The sequence below is a fragment of the Cotesia typhae genome, unplaced genomic scaffold (assembly GCF_013202065.1).
Source record: "Cotesia typhae breed Kobodo isofemale line unplaced genomic scaffold, CoteBio_Ctyphae contig_5, whole genome shotgun sequence".
In the NCBI taxonomy this organism is placed as follows: Eukaryota; Metazoa; Arthropoda; class Insecta; order Hymenoptera; family Braconidae; genus Cotesia; species Cotesia typhae.
The window spans coordinates 7,764,502-7,784,010 of NW_027423757.1; the positions used below are offsets into that span (position 1 = coordinate 7,764,502).

Consider the following 19,509-nt stretch of genomic DNA (forward strand, 5'->3'; position numbering starts at 1 on the left):
TCTAATCCTTAGCTTCTTTCCTTGTTTTTCTTTAACGAGTGTAGTTGTGTAAGCTTAACCGTATAGAGATAGCAAAGATCAAGAGAAGACACACAATAACTAATAAGACTCCAAAAAGAGAGATCTGAGGATCCCACACTGAGGCCGCAGGGGGTCAAGTAGTCGTCTCGTTATCCTCTTTCACGCCAACACCCTCATGATTGATCCTACGAATATGTATATTAGTTTACAACTATTCCATCATCTTCTATTAAATATTTAGCTTCAGTAATTAATGCTTTTTTTTATCATTTTTATTTTTTTTTATTGACATGGGAGATGTTACATGGACGTATGATGGAATGCGTTACAAAAATTGACAGTAAATACAGACAAAATAATAATTAAAAAATAATAATAATAAAGTAATTATAATAATAATTTATAATTTATAATTATAAAATAATGTAATAGTAATTATAATTTTCTTAACATTATGCAACGTAATAAAAGTAAAAATATATTATATATATTTTAAATTCGGACGAATTGATAATTTATTTTTATTCTTTTTGTCCTATGTTGCATTGAGATTCGTTTTTAAATTATGTAACGATATTTCTTACAATAAATTATTATCAGAGATATGGTATAAAAAAAAGTTCTATTTATAAAAAACAGTGCTCATTATTATTATTAATGCATAAATGTAAATATAGTATTTATTTAAAAGTCAAATAAATAACTATACCTACATTTAGCTAGTAATATCAATCAAATTACTTTTGCATCTTAATTATATTTGTTAATCAATAGAACGTACGATGAAAGCCATTGATAATGAACCAACATTGATTAATAATCTATGTTTGCAATAAAATCGTATCAATTACTATATAGTATATATATATATATATATATATATATATATATATATATATATATATATGTATAATTTAAGTATAAGTAATTAAATTATTAATCAATGGTGGTTCACGTAATGACACCAGTTTTTTTTTTTTTTTGTTTTTTTTTTTTTTTTTTTTTTTTTACTTGTCTATTATAAAAGCTAATTGAACAATAATTTATATTAACAATACAACGGAGCATTTAAGCATTTAGTTTTTTGTTCTTTCTTCTTTCCTTTCTTTAGATCTATGACCTTCCAAGACTTTGTGGCAATTTATTACATGTATGGCTCTATTGCAATGATAAATTCATTTTGTTAGTTCTGAATATCATTATGTTAATATTGCTATCAAATAAATTGAGTACCGTTGGTTAATTAACGCTGAATACTTAGTAGGTATTTTTTGTTTGATTTTTTTTTCTTTTTCATTTAGTAATTAAATGCGATTCGAAATAATAGTTAAATATAACATAAAAAAATATATTCATAATATAAATTATGTTGCAAAAGACGTATCTAAATATACAATAAGTAATTGGCAAAAATTTTTTTAATATAAATAAATTTTTGTTAATCAAAAGTGAGATTCATGCAACATGACTTGAACAAAAAAAATAAAAGTATATATTTAAAGAAAAAAAATAAATAAATATAAAAAATACTGGAAGTTAACATGGAGGATTAATAGTATTAAGACGATAAAGTTATGTTCATCTAAACTGAGATCTAAATTTCTAAATATTCACGGAGGACAAGAGGTTTTTTTCTTTTTTTTTTTTTTTCTATTATTTATTTTTATTATTTATTAGTCATTTTCATAATAATTATCAATGATTCGAGATTTTACGGTAGAAAAATATATGGAATTGATGCCGATAAGTATGTGATAGTGTCTCGGAAGTCGAATCATTTATTTTCATTTTTTTTTCTTTAATATTTATAATTATTAGATTTAATTTTATTAATCATCTTTTATTTTTGATTCTAAAATTTGCAAAAATGTGCGCAGACATTTTTTCTCTTAAGCATTTAATAAGTCTTTATTTTATTATTTTGTTCATTACAAACTTTAATGCTCTCACGAGCGTTTATTTATTTTTAAAATGAAATATTTTATATATTTTTTTTAATGGTTTTTCATTAATAAAAAAAGATCTAAGTTCGATGAATCTTAAGCAAATTGACTATTAATCACGTTATCTTTGCCATGTAATATTATTTTCATTTTTATATTTCAATTCACTCGCACCCTTTTTTTTTTATTTTATTTTCAGTTTTAAAATTTTTTATATCATTTTCTCATTTTCTGGTCTATACACAGACGCATCGCAACCTATTATATAATTAACTACAGGGACGTGCATTTGGTGCAAATATAATCAATAAGTAATAATAATAATATATATACTTAAACTTTATCGCAATTATTTAATAAGAGATAATTAGCGATGGTAATAATAATTATTACCATCATAATATAATAGCTGCTCATGTGTGTTATCATTTCCTCTCGAAATTTCTAACACTAACTCATATTATATATATTCAATGATTTAATATATTAAATAATCATATATATATATATATATATATATATATATATATATATATATATATATATATATATATATATATATATATATTTATAAATTTATATATAATATTTAATGTTTGTAATTACTCTACAATTATAATAGCGCGCCAATGATTAAAAAAAAAAAAAATTAATAGCGAAAATTAAACGAAAAAAAAATCTATAAGTAAGGCTAACTTTCATTTAATTTTAATCAATTATTTTTTTATTTTTTTATTTTTTTCAAAAATAAATTTAGCGAAAGCGTGTTTCACATACAAAAAGCAACAATTAGAGGCCTTGTTATCATTAATCACGATAATCTATCTTTTTATATATACTATTAGTAATATTTAAAAAACCTCTGTGTACATTTTTATGAAAATGTATTTAATTTATTTTTCGTCTTCGTTTTATTCAAATATTATATATACTTGCTATATACCGATGTTATTATTATCGAAATAAGAATCGATTTTCGTCAACTTCTATTTTAAACATTTAAATCCAATATTGTTAAAATTTTTTAAATTTTATATTGAAAGATATAATAATTATTGTTTTGACATTCAAGAAAAGAAATTCAGTCTAGGCCAAATTATGTCACACCAGCTTTAGCATTATAATTAATAATGTCTTAATAGATAAAATAGTTTGTTTTTTTATTTTTTTTTACTTAATACTATCTTTAAGATTGCACTTATGCACCATCTGATTATTAATAATGAATTATATAAGTGCAGTCTTCAAGAATTTTTGTTTTAGATCTTACTTAAAAATGATTAATTAATTAAAAATTTTTAACGCACAATTACCCTGTTATGTGGGATTATTTTTTTCTTTTTAAATAATCCCTAGTAACTTTGTTAAATTTAAATATTAATAGTAATAAATATAAATTTTATAAATGTGAAAATAAATGAAAAAATTTTATTAAGGCGTTTTCAATTAATTTTTTTAATAATTAAATTATTATGCGACAATAATTCATATGAAACCGATTAATAAATAATTAACCAATTATTATAAATTTTTTTTTTTAACTATAATTATTAATAAATCGACAACAATATTATAAAAAGCTGGCATACGGCATGTTTGGCCTGGATAAATATTTTATTTAGAGTCTAATTATTGAAAGTATTTTTGTTCTAATATTAAAATTAATTGTTTATTATATATATATCATTAAATATTTCCATTTTTTATTTAGTTGTGAATGCTACCGGTTAAGGGACAATATAAAGTATTTGGGTTTTATGTATTTTTTCTTTCTAATTTTATAAAGAGACAATTTTTAGTAGTAATGACTGATACAAAATAGGATAATTCTAAATAGTCTTTCATCATTTCTTTTGTTCTGCTTTCAATAAATCTACGTATACAGTATAAAAATTGTACAAGTATTATCGTTGATAGTGAAATATAATAGTGAAAAAATTATTTTTAAATCTAAATCAAACGACATTAGAATACTTATTTGTTGTTCATGTAAATTAATAACTACCATTAACCTAATTTAATAAAAATTTAAATATGAATTTTTATGATCAGTCAATGTCTCTAGAGATGATTTAGTACGTATAAAACCCAAAAATAAAAAATCTAAATTGGCAGTAAAGAATAGACGTTGCGCACGGCGCAAAAGTGTTTTACAGAGTAGCTGCATCGGCAGGCAAGGATTCCCGGCCTCATATTTAATATGACCACGATTTTAATTTATATTTATTACTATACACAATAATGAAAATTTTAACATACGAAGATCAAGTTGTCGATAGAAGACACGATGACAATTAGACGTAAGTAGCCATCGAACCTGTTGGAATTGACGGTGTTTCATCAGGCCTTCCTTTTGGTCCATACTGACCAATAAACGATCCGTCTTCTGTGAAACGTCCTGTGAATTTACAAAAATCATAATTTAATAACACTATTTACAATACCACTGCACTATAACTATTTTTTATTTTTTTACATCAATATTTATACATCTACTTACTATCAAGAAAACTGATAATAAATAAAAAAAAAAGAAAAAAAAATTTTGGAGATAAAAAATGAAAAATAGCCCGTCAGTACCTACCTTAAACTAACGTCGCGAATGCTTGTGCATTTGGCTCTTGCTTCCTTTGACGTCCGTATTGACCAATGAAGGACCCATCTTCATTCATACCTTCTGTTTTTTTTTACAACGAAACGTAACAAAAACATAAAAACAATACATTGGATGGATAAAAAAATTAATAATTATGGTACCGAAAAAATGATAAAATTTTGATAATCTAATATTTCAGCAAACTTAATTTGCAAAAATAAAATTAAACGGGGATGATTAATAAAAATTAACTAACAAAAAAAAAAATGTAATAGTAATAAAGACAAAATTTCTACAGTGGTTTGTGGAGATTAAACTAGTGTAAATTAAAAGTTTTTCTAAATCCAGAAAAGCTTGTGCGAATATACTATATGTACAACAAAAATTATATAATTTGGAATCGATATAACTTACCGGTATCACCTTCGCCGTATTCGGCCATCGAATCGGTATCAGATTCCGGATGCTTGCCGTCGTGATGAGATGATGATGCCAGTGAAGTACGGCCTCCGGCTGATTTAGTATCCAGAGGTTGTGAGTACTCGTGGAATCCGCCTTCTTCGGGATAATCACCTCGCCCTGCAGCTAATTCACGTTCATGGACCGCGTATTTACCGCCGCGGTTTCGTTTTATTATGCAAACAATTATCAGCACCATTAGAAGAAAGACAATGGCCAACATCATGCCTGCGGTAATAACAATAACAATGAAAATACAATTTTGAGTTTATTTAATAAGCAAAAAAAAAAAAAAGAAAAAAAAATAACTTAGTTAATTACCGATAAACCATCCAGCAGTAGCAACATTTTCTTTTGGTTGTATAATTGGACCCTCAATACTAGTTTCTATCTCTTGAGGATCACTTTCAGTCAAATAATCGCCATCAACAGCAATAATAGATACAACATATAGTTCACCACTCAAAAGTCCTCTAATCTCAAGTTCGTGGCTCAAAAATTCTGGATCTGTTAAGAGTGGAATAGTCTCACCCCTGAGCTTATATTTGGCGAAGAAATGACTTCCTGGGTAGCCATGAATATTAGATAACCAAGTTACTTTAATAGTAACGTATCCACTTTCTTTAGAAATAACTTGATATTGGAATTGTGGAACATCAGGCTTTTTGGAACGCTCAGTGTTAGCATCAATGTAAAGATCACCACCTTCACCAGCACGTGTTGTTGCGCGGACGTGTACACGGTATTTCGTTTCCGACCTAAGACGTGCCAGTTTAGCAGAAGTTACCTCTGGCCGGGTAACGTGAGGCTGTCGTTCTAATAAAGGTCCCAGTGATGTACCATCTACATATTGATAATAAATTCTGTAGCCCGTTAAAACTCCATTTGACTCGATTGGTGGATTCCACTTCAGGAAAAGAGCACTTGAGCCGACCCGGTATGCTTCTAAGCTCAGTATAGTACCAGGTACACCTTCAGGTGTATCAAAAATAACAGCTTCAGATGGCGGGCCATTATATTTGCCATTAAATGCTAAAATTTTAACATAATTTTTAGTGTAAGGAACAAATTTATCGACAACTGCTTGTGTAGTATTAGCACCCGGAATTGTTATTTCACGCATGCCTTCTTCGGAATCTTTTTCTGTCCATGTTTGGAGTTTGTATCCTCGTAATTCACCTCTAACGGTTTCTATAGGTACTGCCGTCCATGTAAGAAAAGCAGTTGTACTCGAACGTACTTCTTGACAAGTAAAATTACCCGGTGCTTTTGTAGGTACATCTTCACCGGAATAACCAATAACTATTTTAGGTTCTTCTAAAGATTCTCCAATCTCATTAATCGCAACAACTTTTATCTGATACCTATGATAAGTTGGTAGATTTTCTATTACGTGACGATTTTTTCGCCAATCAGGAATATCTACATTGTACCATTCGTTACCAGGTATATCTTCTCTCCAATTAACACGGTACGAAAATCTTGGTGCATGATGTTCAATTTGTGGCATTGCTGTCCAAGAGATAACCATATTATCTGGTTTTGTTCCATTACCCATAACATTGAGTGGATTTTTGTGTGGTCTATCCGCTGAAGTTGTACAAGCTTGACTGTGTGACGAAGGCTGTGATTTACCAACTTTATTTACAGCAATAACACGGAATGTAAAGTTAGCCCATGGTGTCATCGGTGCTTCAAAAGTTAAAGTAGTACCAGGAATATCATCGCGAACGACTTCCCAGGAATCAGGTGTAAAACTGGTATTGTATTCTACTATGTAATGTAAAATAGGTGCGCGATTATCACCCATAGATGCCCATTTTACTCGGGCTTCTTTTTCAAAACACCGTATTTCTTTTAATTCTGGAGCATTTGGCTTGTCTTGAACAGTGAGAGTTGCTGAGGCGGTAGTTTCATCTAATTCTGTCTTGGCTACACAAGTATAAATACCAGAGTCTAATTCTCTTGTTTTAGTTATTGTAAGAGAATGATCACTTGTGAGTACAAAATGAGGTTCAACTTCGAAGTCAATTGTTTTATTATTTCTCAGCCATTCTATTTCTAACTCAAGAGTCGAATCCGTGATAGCATTACATCTGTAAATAATTTTTTAATTAAATTATCTTTACATTTTTTTAAATGAATAAAAACATAAACATTGATATAGAATTACCTGAAAGTTGCTGGAGATCCCGCATAAACTTCATAATCCTCAGGTTCATCTGTGATTTTTGTTCGTTCTCTAACGACCAGTGAAGCACTCTTTTCGTCTTTTCCAAATTTATTAGTAGCAAGACAAGTATAAGCACCTGAATCCATAAAACCAACATTAGTAATATTTAAATCACCACTGTCTATAGTCTTGTAACGTCCACCAGTTAATTCTTGATTATTGCGTATCCACTTGACTGCTGGTCTTGGGGAGCCAGTTACTCTACATGTCATAATAATATTTTTACCGTCAACTGTCTCTTTATCAATCGGTGGTAGATTTATTTCAGCTGGTATAGTCTGTACATTGACATAAACATCTTTGTAAATATAACCATTAGAATTGGTTGCGTTACAACCGTAATTACCAGTATCATGTTTTGTTAAATTTCTAATGGTGATTGAGTTAGTCATAATTTCTCGTCTTGGATTGTCAGGTGCTTCTGCAATAGGTTTACCATTAAAAATCCATTTAATATCTGGTTTAGGTACACCATGAGCTTCACAATGAAAAGTAGCAGTTTCGTCTTCAGCGGCATTTACAATATCCGGTTCAACAGTAAAATATGGTGCTGACTTAACTTGTAAATTAATTGAATATGAAGTAGCACGCCCAACACCATTAGAGGCTTCACATGTATACGCGCCCTCATCTTTAAAATCAACACGTTTTATTATCAATGACTTCCCGTAATTACCATGTGTTATACGGTCTGAGGTTTTTATGCGTTCACCATCTTTACTCCAAATTACTTCTGGTAGAGGTGTACCACCAAATATACAGAACAATTCGGCTTTCTTCCCACGATAAGCAACTTCATTTTTACGAGTCACATATTGTCTTACTGGTTCATGCTTGTTGTGACTGTTTGAAGATCCAGCTGATATAACATTTAACAAAATTTTGTTTCCAAGCTTCAATTCACTACGAAATTGAAGCATAGCCATACACATGTAGTAAAAGTCTTCGGATACGTCATCTCGGGTAACGTTACTGAACCACAAAGTTCCTTCCGGGTCAAGGGTCATACGGGAATTATTAATAGACTTAATGTTACCCTGATAGTCTTGAAGTAACCAATAAACGTTTGGCTTTGGCCAACCATCAGGTGAAGAACAAGTCAGATGAAACGGATCACCCTCATTAGCAGTCACTGTTTTTATTTCAGTCTCTTGAAATCCATTCAACTCGGCTTTCCTTACGAATACCGAGTTGGACGTAGCTGTTCCCCACTCATTTACTGCAAAACATTGGTACTGTCCCACATCTTCGTCTCGTGGTTTAGCAATCACAAGACTACCGCGACCAGGTTGGGTTGACATACGGTCATCATACGCAGCATAGTTAAAGAATTTACCATTTTTTATCCATTGATAGCTAAACATTGAAAGGCAAAAAATGACGTCAATATTATAATATAATATCATGTTTTTAAAAATATTTCTAAGTAAAAATATAAATAGTTTATTATAATAAATATCATAGTTATTTTATTTTTCATTAAAAAAAAAAAAAAAGTGGAGATATAAAAGTTTAGTCATACAATTTACTAAGGTCAATACGCAATATATTTTTTATCTTTCTTTCTCTCACCCGGGCGTGGTAATTTTATACTCGAGACTATGATGAGGTCATCCAACTGATTAAGACTAGTTACTTAAAGCTTTAATGCATTCTCTTCCTCTCAATTCAAATGTCGTGATATAAATGAAATTATTATTAAGATAATTTTTCTCTTGCATTTTTGTCTGCCCCATTAATTTATCATGAGAATTGATAAAAGAAAGTAAATAATAAGAACAATTACGATTTATGTGTATACATACGTTGGTGCTGGATCTCCTTCAGCTTCACACTCAATAACAAACGGCTTTTCATTTTCATTTTGCTGCGCTACTTGAAAAAGTAATTCATCTGTCGGTGGTTGTTTTATCATGCGCGGCGGCGATGGACCTGTAAATCATAAATTTATTATTATCATTTTCATATCTCATTTATTGATAAATAAATTAAATGAACAGTCAAACTGCTGAAAAACTACACTCATGTATTCATGTGTGTTTATAAATAGAATTATGTTTCATATGTTTTAATAATAAAAACATGAAGTAAAGATGATGACAATAATGCAACAAGGCAATATCACACTGGTTAATAAAATTTAAAATACATATAGTTAGGTCTATCTTATGCTAAAAACTATTAACAATCATTAATTAAAAAATATATCTTGTGGATAATGATATGATTTTATTTATAAAAAAAATAGCACGATAATTAGTTGGATTATGACTCATGACTCATGAATTTAATTATATGTATGCGTGAGATTATTAAAAAAAAAAAAAACGACAATTTGAGGAATATGTTTAGACATTAATTGATGATTTAATGAATATTGTAGCATTTTCTAAATAATTCTAAATGATTAGAAAAAGCCAAAAATTTATCAAGACTACATCTCTGTCATTAATTGTCTTTCACCTTGCATATAGCCCAGTATTCGAACTATAATTCAAAATAAAACAATCTATTAATATTTGTAATTCAATATCTTAAAAGTAATATGTAAAGAAAATTACTCCTTAAAACATCCAGTCATTTAACAGTTGAGTTAAAAACAATAATCTCATCAAATTTATTGTTAAATAACTAGATGAAACAACTCACTCAAGAATTATCTCATTTCTCATTTAATTAATAGAATAATTAATGAACTGATTGAGTTTAGTAATTAAACTTACCGGCTGATACGTAAAGCGCTGACACTAATAGAATAAATATTGAACACTTCATGGTCCCTGTATTGATGAAACTAGAATAAAAAAAAAAAAAATTATCCTTAAATTGCAGTACAAATTATTATTATTAAAATACTTAATAAAATAAACAGAATTCGATTAAATATAATAATTAGCAATCATACTGTTTTGGAATAACGGTTGCTACTGGAGACGCGTTAAGATGCAAAAAAAAGAAATTATAGTAATAATGTATCTTTTGTCTATCTACAATGTAATAACGTACAAAGTACTTAGTTACTTAGATGTATTAAATTTAATGTCATCAACCCAGCCAAGAGAATTTTTAAAAATGAATGAGAATTGTTGAAACCGCACTGATGAGTATGTAGAGGAAATATAGTGGTCATAGATGTTAATATAACACTGTAGAGCATATATTTGTATTATATGTACTCAGTCCGATTGTGTAATTGCGGAATAAGAGCTTGGCACGTATTTTAAACACGCGGATTCGTTGATGAAACAGATAGTTTAGTTCGCTCAGGATGATCTCATTCAATCTCATTTAATCTCGCGGTTGAATTTTCCATTAAATGAATAATATGACAACATCGAACAAAAATAGTCCTGTTAGATAAAAAAAAAATAAAAATATTTCGGATGAAATTAAATTAAATATTATTGTCACTTAAATTAGAAAGTAAAATATTTGTTTAATTGATAATGTTATCGGAAATAATACTATCAGTCATTAGCTAAAATATACCCGATGTATATATATGTATACGTATAAACATCAAACACGGTGGAATAAGATATTGTAGGCTTGGCGAACGGGCACACCCGACAGTAGCATTGATCGAGAATCCTGTCACTGGCTTCTCTTACACATTTATACATGAAATAAAAAAATTTTTCACTGTTATATCACACAATTATTACCCAATATTGCAATTAACAAACTCACCGTGTCTAAGTTAATTTAAAAGTGGTAAAAAGAACTTTTTCAATAATGTATCACCATGTCATTGTTAAAAAAATCCACCGTTTTATTCAACAGTACCGTACGTTATGAAGTTAGATGATATAGGTGTCTCACTCGCGGTCTTCGGTGTACTACAACTACACATTCAAGTGATGACGAATCCGTGGACACATGTATACAGAATTTAATAATATAAGAGTGTAGGTAACTCACGCGTACTTGTACCTATAACGTACACATACATATATGATATCCAAAGATCCAAGACGCGAAGCCCCTCCCGGGATCAGCGCGCCAGTCGATGTCATCGTTTTTTAGCCCGCTCGCGCCGCTGTTAACGCCATCTTTTTCGATAATATTATACTTATGATAACCCAATTGGTATCATAGGTCGATTCGCCATGGTGTTTATATATTTTTGTTTTAATTTTAAATTAACTAATATTTAATAGTTAATCCCTAAAATATAAGATATTAAACAACACTAATGTTAGCCGACGTTTTTAATTTTTTGACTTTTTTATGACATTCAAGTTAGCTGTCGATTCAAAATTTTTTAATTATCTTTAACAAAAAAATTTGTTCTAAAAAATTGCATTTTTAATTTATTAAAATTTTTAAATGTCGGCTAACTTAATTTTCATGATATTAAATAAAAATCATCAGACGAATTTTTTCTCTTCATAAATAAATTGCACACTGCATTTATTACAGAAATTAAATATCAATAAAAACAACTAATAACATTTATCTAAATCTAAATTAAAAAAAAAAAAACTTAATTTTTTTTTAATAATTTTTATAATTATTACCAAAGCTACATAAAAATTTCCAATAATTAACTTTTTTTAGAACAAACATAGAATTGGTAAGAAATTAAAAATTAAAAAATTTTTTATTCTAAAAATTTATCAAAATCTATTTATTTTAAAAATAAAATAATAATTACACATTTTTTTCATGAACCTTATAATTTATAATGTAATTATAAATGTAGTTTTTTTTTATAAATCTAGCAATTTGCAGTCATACTTAATAATATTTTACACATATCTTGTCAATTATCAGATCCGCTTGATATGTATATAAAAATACATTACTCGACACATTAATGTAATGTATTTACTTTTCTGTTAGCACCTCACGAAAAATCTCTATAGGTGGTCGAGATGTTTCATCTTTTGCTGCCGATACATTGATATATACATCTTTGTAAATATATCCAATGGTATTAGTTGCATTGCATCCGTAATTAGCAATGTCGTAAATATTTGCATCTCTAATAAGAATTGAATTTTTAGTAATTTCACGTCTAGGATTGTAGGGTGCTTCTAAAATAGAATTACCATTGTAAGTCCATTTAATATCTGGCTTGGGTTCACCATGAGCTTCGCAATGAATCTTCACGTCTTGACCTGCTTCAGCGTTTACTATTTCAGGTTCAACAGTGAAGAAAGGTTCTGACATAATTTTTAAATTAATTGAATAAGAAGCGATGCGCCCAACACCATTAGAAGCTTCACAAGTGTGGACACCTTCGTCGTTAAAATCAATATTATTAATTCTCAATGACTTTCCATAGTTACGATAAGTTACACGGTCTGAAGTTTTGATAGCTTCACCATCTTTGCTCCATGTAACTTCTGGGAGAGGTGTACCACTGAATATGCAAAATAATTCAGCTGTCTTCCCACGGTAAGCAACTTCATTTTGATTAGTTACATACTGTATTACTGGCTCACGCTTATTTTGGCTGTTTGAAGATTTCGTAGGTACAACGTTCAACAAAATTTTGGTGCCAAGCTTAAATTCACTGCGAATTGGAAGCGTAGTCATACATCTGTAGTAAAAGTCGTTGGATAGATCTTCTTGGGTAACGTTACTGAACCACAAAGTTCCTTCTGGATCGATGGTTATCCGGGAATCATTAATATTCTTAATGTTACCTATGTAGTCTTGAAGTATCCAACTAACAATTGGCTTCGGCCAACCCTCAGGTGCAGTACAAGTCAGATAAAATGAATCACCCTCATTAATAGTCATTGCTATTATCTCAGTATCCTGAAAATCATTCAATTCTACTTTCTTTACGAATACTGAGTTGGATGTCGCTATTCCAAGCTCATTTACTGCGTAACACTGGTACTGTCCCTCATCATCATCTTGTGGTGTAAAAATTTCTAGACTACCACTGCCAGCTGGGAATGACTTGAAAAGTTTTCCGTTTTTAGTCCATTTGTATCTATATTCCAAAATTAAATTGACAAGCATTGAGTAAGTTTAAATCCTTAAACTGTAAGTATAAATCCTTAAAATTTAATACATAAAATTACTTACGCAGGAGCAGGGTATCCTTCAGCTTCACATTCAATAACAAGTGACTTATGATCTTCATCAGGCCGGGCTACTTGAAAAAGTAATTCATCTTTCGGTGGTTGCTTTACCAGTCGTGGAGGTGATAGCTCTGCATGAATATAAAAAATTTTTTTAATTTAAATCACAGAAGAAGAAACAGTAATTAACAAAAAAATTAATGAAGAAATTAAACACAATTTTTAGTCATAAATTATTTAACAAATTTAGTTATTTTTTTACGCTTACCTTCACTGGAGGATGCATCGATGGCGATTAACGCCAGCAGCATAAATATTGAACGCTTCATTTTTCTTCTTGCTATCTGTAAATAAAAAACAATTATTTTTCAATTATAAATTTTTGGAAAAAATTTTCTAAATACTGAAATTTACTCTATTCAGTTACTCTTCTTGATCAATGAATATCGAGTTGGGTAATTGCTTCTTTTCATACGCTCAACTTCTTAATGAAACGGACCCATCGGTCTTCTGCTTTTATATTCAAATTGGTACAAAGATAACTGATCAGTCAGTTAAGATAATCTCTTATTTTAAAAACACAAACAGTTGTTGAATCATTTGTTTTTTTTTACTTTGAATTTTTAATATTATTGATAGTTCTTGAAATCATATAGATAATCAATGTTTTATACTTCCTTATTACTTCCGTTATTAGAGATATTATCTCATCCAAACTTTTTAAGCAACTAATATTTTTTGTAAACAGTTTTAAATAGAATAAAATAAAATTTTTTTTTATTTTCATCTATATTTATTTTTAAAAAGAAACTTCTTATCATCTATAGTTATCTTTACTATAAGTCAAAAATAGATTTTTATTTAAAAAGAATTCTTCTTAGAAATAACTTAGGTCCTAACAGAAATGATAAGGCATTAACACAAAGTCAAATTAAAACATTATTTTTTATTAAAAAATTTTTTATCAACAATTACATTAATGTATACGCTAATCAAACCAAAATTTTTTAATTTTTTATGGTATTCCTATCTGTACACAGTTATATGTAAATTATATTCTTTCCAACCGTTGGTAATACTATCATTATTTATAAATAATTAAATATTATGTTAATTTTTGCTATTAAAATAAAATCAATAGTTTTTCTCTTGAACAAAATTGCTCTTACAATATTATTATTTTTAATGGACAAGTAAAATTAAAAACAAAAATTTAATTTTACATAATTTATAAATTGAAATGAAGTATTAATTAATATACTTAAATAATTTATTATAGATCTATATGTACACAATAATTTCGCATGGTCAATTATATTATATTTAATAATTATTAAGACAGGTAATAAATATTTTTTAACTGATACGTAAGTATGTCAATCAGTACAATAATTTAATACGAAGTATTACTCTTACGAATAAGTTGTAATATTTATCTGTGTATTTAATAATCTAAATAGTAACGGAATGATAAAATACACTTAAGCTATTTATATACAAAAAAATTGGTCAGTTAGTCAGTGATTGCCTATTAAAGCCATTGATGTTTGACTATTAAAGTCGAATTTTAATGTTTCTCCTGTTTCTCTTCGTTGATGTGTTTCAAGAAAAAGGTTACCTTTACTTGTTCGATATGTCGACATAATTTCATTGCTATATTCGTGCGTAATTTCATGTGCTCCGTAAGTGAAGGTAAATTTAATAATAGAAATGCCAAGCCGTCAATTTCCTGTAATACGAACAAATGAATTTAATTATTCGAAATTGTCGACCATGAAATATAAAATAGTGACAATAATGGTACACAATAACAATACATTTTTTAAATAAAAATAATATTTACCTCTTGTTTAACTCTGTATGCAATATCTTTGCAGTCATTAGTCTTACGAAGATACCTAAATACATCATCAACACTCCAAAATAATGGATTTGTGTTGAGTTTTTGAATTTTTGGGCGTTTAGCTGCTGGTTTGGCTTGCTCTGCTTCAGGATCAGTGTTATCAGATTCATTACAATCATTACAATCTTCCCAGTGACGTTCACGTTTTTTCGTTTTCGTTTTATTTTTGACTATTTTATTGTATTTATTATTGTTATTAGCAACAGTATTGCCATTTTTACTTTTATTAGTATCACTGATGGGACTATCAGCACTATTCTTGCTCTTGCGATCATTAAACGAGCTACGAGAATCATCAGAAGCATTGCTCGAAGGAACATCAGTTTTGATATCATCAGATTTGTCCGACTTGTGTAAATCTTTTTCAATAATTACGTCTGTTTCAGACAAAGAAGGTTTGCTATCAAAGTCTTCAATTTCTTCTTTAGGCATGTCTGTAGATGAATAAGGCACCTCGTCATCTTGCTCAGGTTCAGGTGAATTCTTTGGTTTACCGTCAATACGCTTCTTGCGTCGTTTTTTACCCCACGGTTTTGTTTTAGCTTCCATAATACTTGTATATCCTTTAGGTTTTCCTCGCTTACCGATTACTGTAATTAAAAGAAAAAAAAAAAAAATTATTTTAACATTCCATGGGGAATTTTTTTTAGTAATAAAAATATAAAATTTTACTCACAGTATTTAGTTTTAGTTGATCGATTACATCTATCAGGACAGTCATCCTCAGGAATTTGTTTTGGGCCAAATAAATTGGGACAGACACTTAATTTTTGGCAAACAGCTCTACAAAATTCTGACACCATTTCACCAGAACTAACAACAGCAACACTTGCGCGGTAAGTATTGTTTTTATGTTTAGCTTTTAAAACTTCTAGATGATAACCAGGTTCAGGCTTGGTATCACATTGAAGAACTTTTAAAATCCGAGCACTACGATAACCAACGGATACAATCATTGAAAGTACTTCTTTCATCACAAGATTAACCCGTCCAGGACCCACAGATTTGGGTAAATTAGCAAGTTTTCCTTTGGAAATCATTGGACCCGTGAAGCAACGGTAATTGAAATAAATTTTAGGACACCACGAAGAGGATCGTGATTCGGGTATGGGTAAATCAATGATAGTTTTTTTAAAATCTTCTTTCTCAGGTCTTTCTAATTTTTTGCATACTTCTTTAAAATCTCTTGGTGCTTTCAGAGGATAGTGATTAGATTCACACCAACCAACAGGGAATATTTTTAGCGAGTGCATGTGAACAACATGCACAGCGCGTGTTTTATGATTGTCAAGTGTTATCCACAATAAATCTTCGGTGATGTTGCTGATGTGACCAGCGCAAATTCTATTGTCGTTCAGCGGATCAACGGCTTCAAGATACATACCTACTTCAAAGCCTGTTTCAATTGCAGATTCTCGTGAATAAAATAATTCTTTAGGTGCAGCTGTTGTATTAGTATCAGCCAAATATACATCCCAATTAAACTCACTGGGATTGTGCAACCCCCAGCCTTTGGGAGCAGTTAATTTTAAGTCATGTTCTTTAGACCAACCTACTGGAAATATGTAAGGATGGTTGGCTGTACAAAGCCATGTGGTTTTTTCATCGTATGAATACATCGGATCGTAGCAATTACTCTTCTTATTTGGGCTGAATGTGTCTAATTCAACGAGGAAATATAAGTCGTCGAATACTTTTACTACGGTTGCTGGGGATATCTTGGTACGAGTAGCAGGCCAGACTGCCTCTAATTTCATACCAATCGTGAATTTATGACGAGGAGGAGATGGTGTGTTGTTGAATAAATTCAATGAAGTTGGCTGATTTTGTAATCCACTTTCTATCAACTCTTTCCACTCTTCGTAGGTATGAGTGTCTACTATCGAACTTGGTGGTTCTAAAAACCAACTCGAGTTTGATTGAACACTGAAACCGAATTCATGGAGAGAATCTGAAGTACAAAATACCCAGAAATCTTTAATTGGTGCTTTAGAATTATTTGGTACATCATAGCGTAGCAAAAGTCGTCCTCCAACATTTCTTATTATCTAAAATATAAAATAATAATAATAGTATTGATTACATGTTGTAAAATTTGAAATTTTTATTTAATAATTATTTTGTTAAATGTCGTGTACTTACAGTAGCAATCCATAATTTATAGGGATGAAAGAAATCACTAACTTCAATCTTCATCCCTTGTTTTATTCTATCTGCCATACTCAGTTCTTCCTGAAAAATGAAAATAAAATTAGCAATTTAATTTAATAGAATGAAAATAAATAAATAATTTAATAAAGGTTGCTTTGATCAATAACTTACCCCGGACAACACTTGCACGGGTATTGATTTCGCAGAGCCTAGAAAATCTCCAAGTTTTTCTAAACAATCCGGAGACTTTTGTAAAATTACATCTGGTGGCTCTAATTTTTTATTATTTCCCAGACACCATCCCAGCTCATGGCCGGTTTCTTTTTTTAGGTTGAACCAAAATTCAAGTGATTTATCATCGCTGCCAAAGTATCTCAGTCTTAATAAGGATTCACAGGCTACAACAATCGTGGCTATCCAGTATGAACATTCTTCATTCGTACTTTTAGATGTTGGAACTTCAAGTGCCATTCCTATTTCAATTTCACTTTGAAGAGTTAATTCTACATGTGGAAACATTATTTGTGGTACTTCCATGCTCTCTGTAGCATCCAGATAATCTTGCCATACAAATCCATTATCTATAACTGTATATAAATAAACAATTTTAATTTTTATCAATAACCACATTGGTTTTTTTTTTATTTTTTTTTTAAGTATTAATTATTTATTTAATGGAAAAAAATTTTTTTATTATAAATAATTCAATTTAAAAAATGATAATTTTTTTTTAAACAAAAAAATTTGAGTTAAAATATTTTTCTAAATATTTTAATCCTTCGCAATAAATCAAATATTTTCCTTTAAACGAGTCATTCAAAACTAATGTAATTAGTTATCTCAAAACCTATGGTAAGAAACTTTTAATGAGTCAACGAAAAAAGGGGAAAAATATATAGATATATCTTTGTATAGATATATATAGTTTTGAAAATGCATGACGTAGAAATATACATCAAATAATTATCAAAAACTAGTTTTTAAAAATTAAATAAAAAAAAAAAGTTTCTTCAATTTTCATATAATTACATAATCTGAAAAATTTAATGAGTATTAATAACTATCTATAGTAGCGCATAATGTATTATACATATATAATAATTTATAATGATAAAAAAAATGAAAATTAAAACAAAAATGTAAATTACCATCGTCCAACATATTGTCTTGCATTTGATTTTTGTTCAATTCCATGATAATGGATCACAATCTAAACATAAACAGAAGCGCAAATCAATTAATAAAAATTATGAGGAATCTTAAAGAAACATAACTTTATGCATTCATAAATTTCTTATTTTTAATTTTACAAGAGAGAGAAAATAAAGTTTATTTTTTGTAATTTACTCACCGAAAATCCCTCTAACAATTTATTTGTCTATTTCAATTGAATTTCAATGAATAATTTTAATGAATTTACTATTAAATTTTCATAAGTTGCACGATATAAATGTTGATTTTTTATCATTTATTTTTTTACTTCAAGTCACATATAAGTATAAAGGCATGGATATGTTAACAGCGCAAGTTATTCTGCGCTTGTGAAACACTCGAACGGCCAACAAAAGGTTTGAATCCTTTCCGGTTTCACCATTCCTTTATTCTGTGTGTTCTGTGCATTTGCTCCGAGCAGATCGAAGCTAGCGCCAAGGGTGACCGTTTTGGGAACTTCTCGACGAATAATTTACATGAAATTTTCCATGAAACACGACCTCTGTTTAAAAATGTGGAACTTCTTGATGAATCACGGATATACTCAACACTGAAACTCACAAAAAATATGTGTGTGTGTTAATTGTGCTCGGAGCGAATAATTCCGAGTGTAATGAGTATGATTTATTTATTTTGCACTTTTTAATTCATCCAATATATTATTAAATCATCTTATTTTTTAATGAGAACTAATTCATCCTTCATTAATGAATAATTTTTTTTTTTTATAAAATATAAATGGTGGGTAAATTTTAGTAACTTTAAGATAATTAGGTTAATAAAATTTAGGTAATAATTTGTGTGTAATACAAAAGAGAAATGTAGAAATTTTTATTTCTCTAAATGAATAATAAACTAAACAATTAAAAAATTACCACGTATATTTTTTTAGCCATATAAATAAGCTTTAATTCGAAGTAAATAATTTAATTGGAACAAAAGTCAACATT

At 29.0% G+C, this 19,509-nt stretch overlaps 4 protein-coding genes across 6 annotated transcripts; all 4 read right to left on the reverse strand.

The window, feature by feature from the left end:
* Positions 1–2,572: 2,572 nt before the first annotated feature.
* Nrg (Neuroglian) lies at positions 2,573–11,421 on the reverse strand. 3 transcript variants are annotated; one of them, XM_074248889.1, is made up of 9 exons: positions 10,943–11,421; positions 9,976–10,046; positions 9,716–9,739; positions 9,058–9,184; positions 7,193–8,608; positions 5,341–7,115; positions 4,975–5,247; positions 4,549–4,641; positions 2,573–4,362 (listed from the first exon to the last, which is right to left on the reverse strand). In XM_074248889.1, exons 2-8 carry the CDS (start codon positions 10,025–10,027, stop codon positions 4,550–4,552), a joined length of 3,759 nt encoding a protein of 1,252 aa, XP_074104990.1. In that variant the 5' UTR covers positions 10,028–10,046; positions 10,943–11,421; the 3' UTR covers positions 2,573–4,362; position 4,549. The 3 variants fall into 3 exon arrangements, with proteins under 3 accessions (XP_074104990.1, XP_074104991.1, XP_074104992.1); XM_074248890.1 differs by lacking the exon at positions 10,943–11,421 and adding an exon at positions 10,259–10,578; XM_074248891.1 differs by lacking the exon at positions 9,716–9,739 and having other exon boundaries at positions 10,943–11,420.
* Positions 11,422–11,925: 504 nt separating this feature from the next.
* LOC141531257 (neuroglian-like) lies at positions 11,926–13,294 on the reverse strand. The gene has a single exon (XM_074248948.1). The coding sequence runs from the start codon at positions 13,229–13,231 to the stop codon at positions 12,083–12,085; it is 1,149 nt and encodes a 382-aa protein (XP_074105049.1). The 5' UTR covers positions 13,232–13,294; the 3' UTR covers positions 11,926–12,082.
* LOC141530370 (neuroglian-like) lies at positions 13,294–14,004 on the reverse strand. Its single transcript, XM_074247430.1, has 2 exons — positions 13,562–14,004; positions 13,294–13,424 (listed from the first exon to the last, which is right to left on the reverse strand). Exons 1-2 carry the CDS (start codon positions 13,620–13,622, stop codon positions 13,294–13,296), a joined length of 192 nt encoding a protein of 63 aa, XP_074103531.1. The 5' UTR covers positions 13,623–14,004.
* Positions 14,005–14,549: 545 nt separating this feature from the next.
* Positions 14,550–18,885, reverse strand: LOC141531244 (scm-like with four MBT domains protein 1). The gene is made up of 7 exons (XM_074248914.1): positions 18,699–18,885; positions 18,496–18,557; positions 17,519–17,934; positions 17,339–17,428; positions 15,873–17,244; positions 15,137–15,786; positions 14,550–15,022 (listed from the first exon to the last, which is right to left on the reverse strand). Exons 2-7 carry the CDS (start codon positions 18,539–18,541, stop codon positions 14,861–14,863), a joined length of 2,736 nt encoding a protein of 911 aa, XP_074105015.1. The 5' UTR covers positions 18,542–18,557; positions 18,699–18,885; the 3' UTR covers positions 14,550–14,860.
* Positions 18,886–19,509: the final 624 nt, after the last annotated feature.

Coding starts and splice junctions, on each gene's coding strand:
- LOC141531244 (XM_074248914.1), bottom strand. CDS start 18,541: ATGGAATTGAACAAAAATCAAATGCAAGACAATATGTTGGACGATG. Junction 17,935..18,495: donor AGACAATATGTTGGACGATG/GTAATTTACATT, acceptor ATTTATATACAG/TTATAGATAATGGATTTGTA. Junction 15,787..15,872: donor ATCAACTAAAACTAAATACT/GTGAGTAAAATT, acceptor TTTTAATTACAG/TAATCGGTAAGCGAGGAAAA.
- LOC141530370 (XM_074247430.1), bottom strand. CDS start 13,622: ATGAAGCGTTCAATATTTATGCTGCTGGCGTTAATCGCCATCGATGCA. Junction 13,425..13,561: donor CGATGCATCCTCCAGTGAAG/GTAAGCGTAAAA, acceptor ATATTCATGCAG/AGCTATCACCTCCACGACTG.
- LOC141531257 (XM_074248948.1), bottom strand. CDS start 13,231: ATGCTTGTCAATTTAATTTTGGAATATAGATACAAATGGACTAAAAAC.
- Nrg (XM_074248889.1), bottom strand. CDS start 10,027: ATGAAGTGTTCAATATTTATTCTATTAGTGTCAGCGCTTTACGTATCA. Junction 8,609..9,057: donor GAAGGAGATCCAGCACCAAC/GTATGTATACAC, acceptor TTCAATGTTTAG/CTATCAATGGATAAAAAATG. Junction 4,642..4,974: donor ATACGGCGAAGGTGATACCG/GTAAGTTATATC, acceptor AAAAAAAAACAG/AAGGTATGAATGAAGATGGG.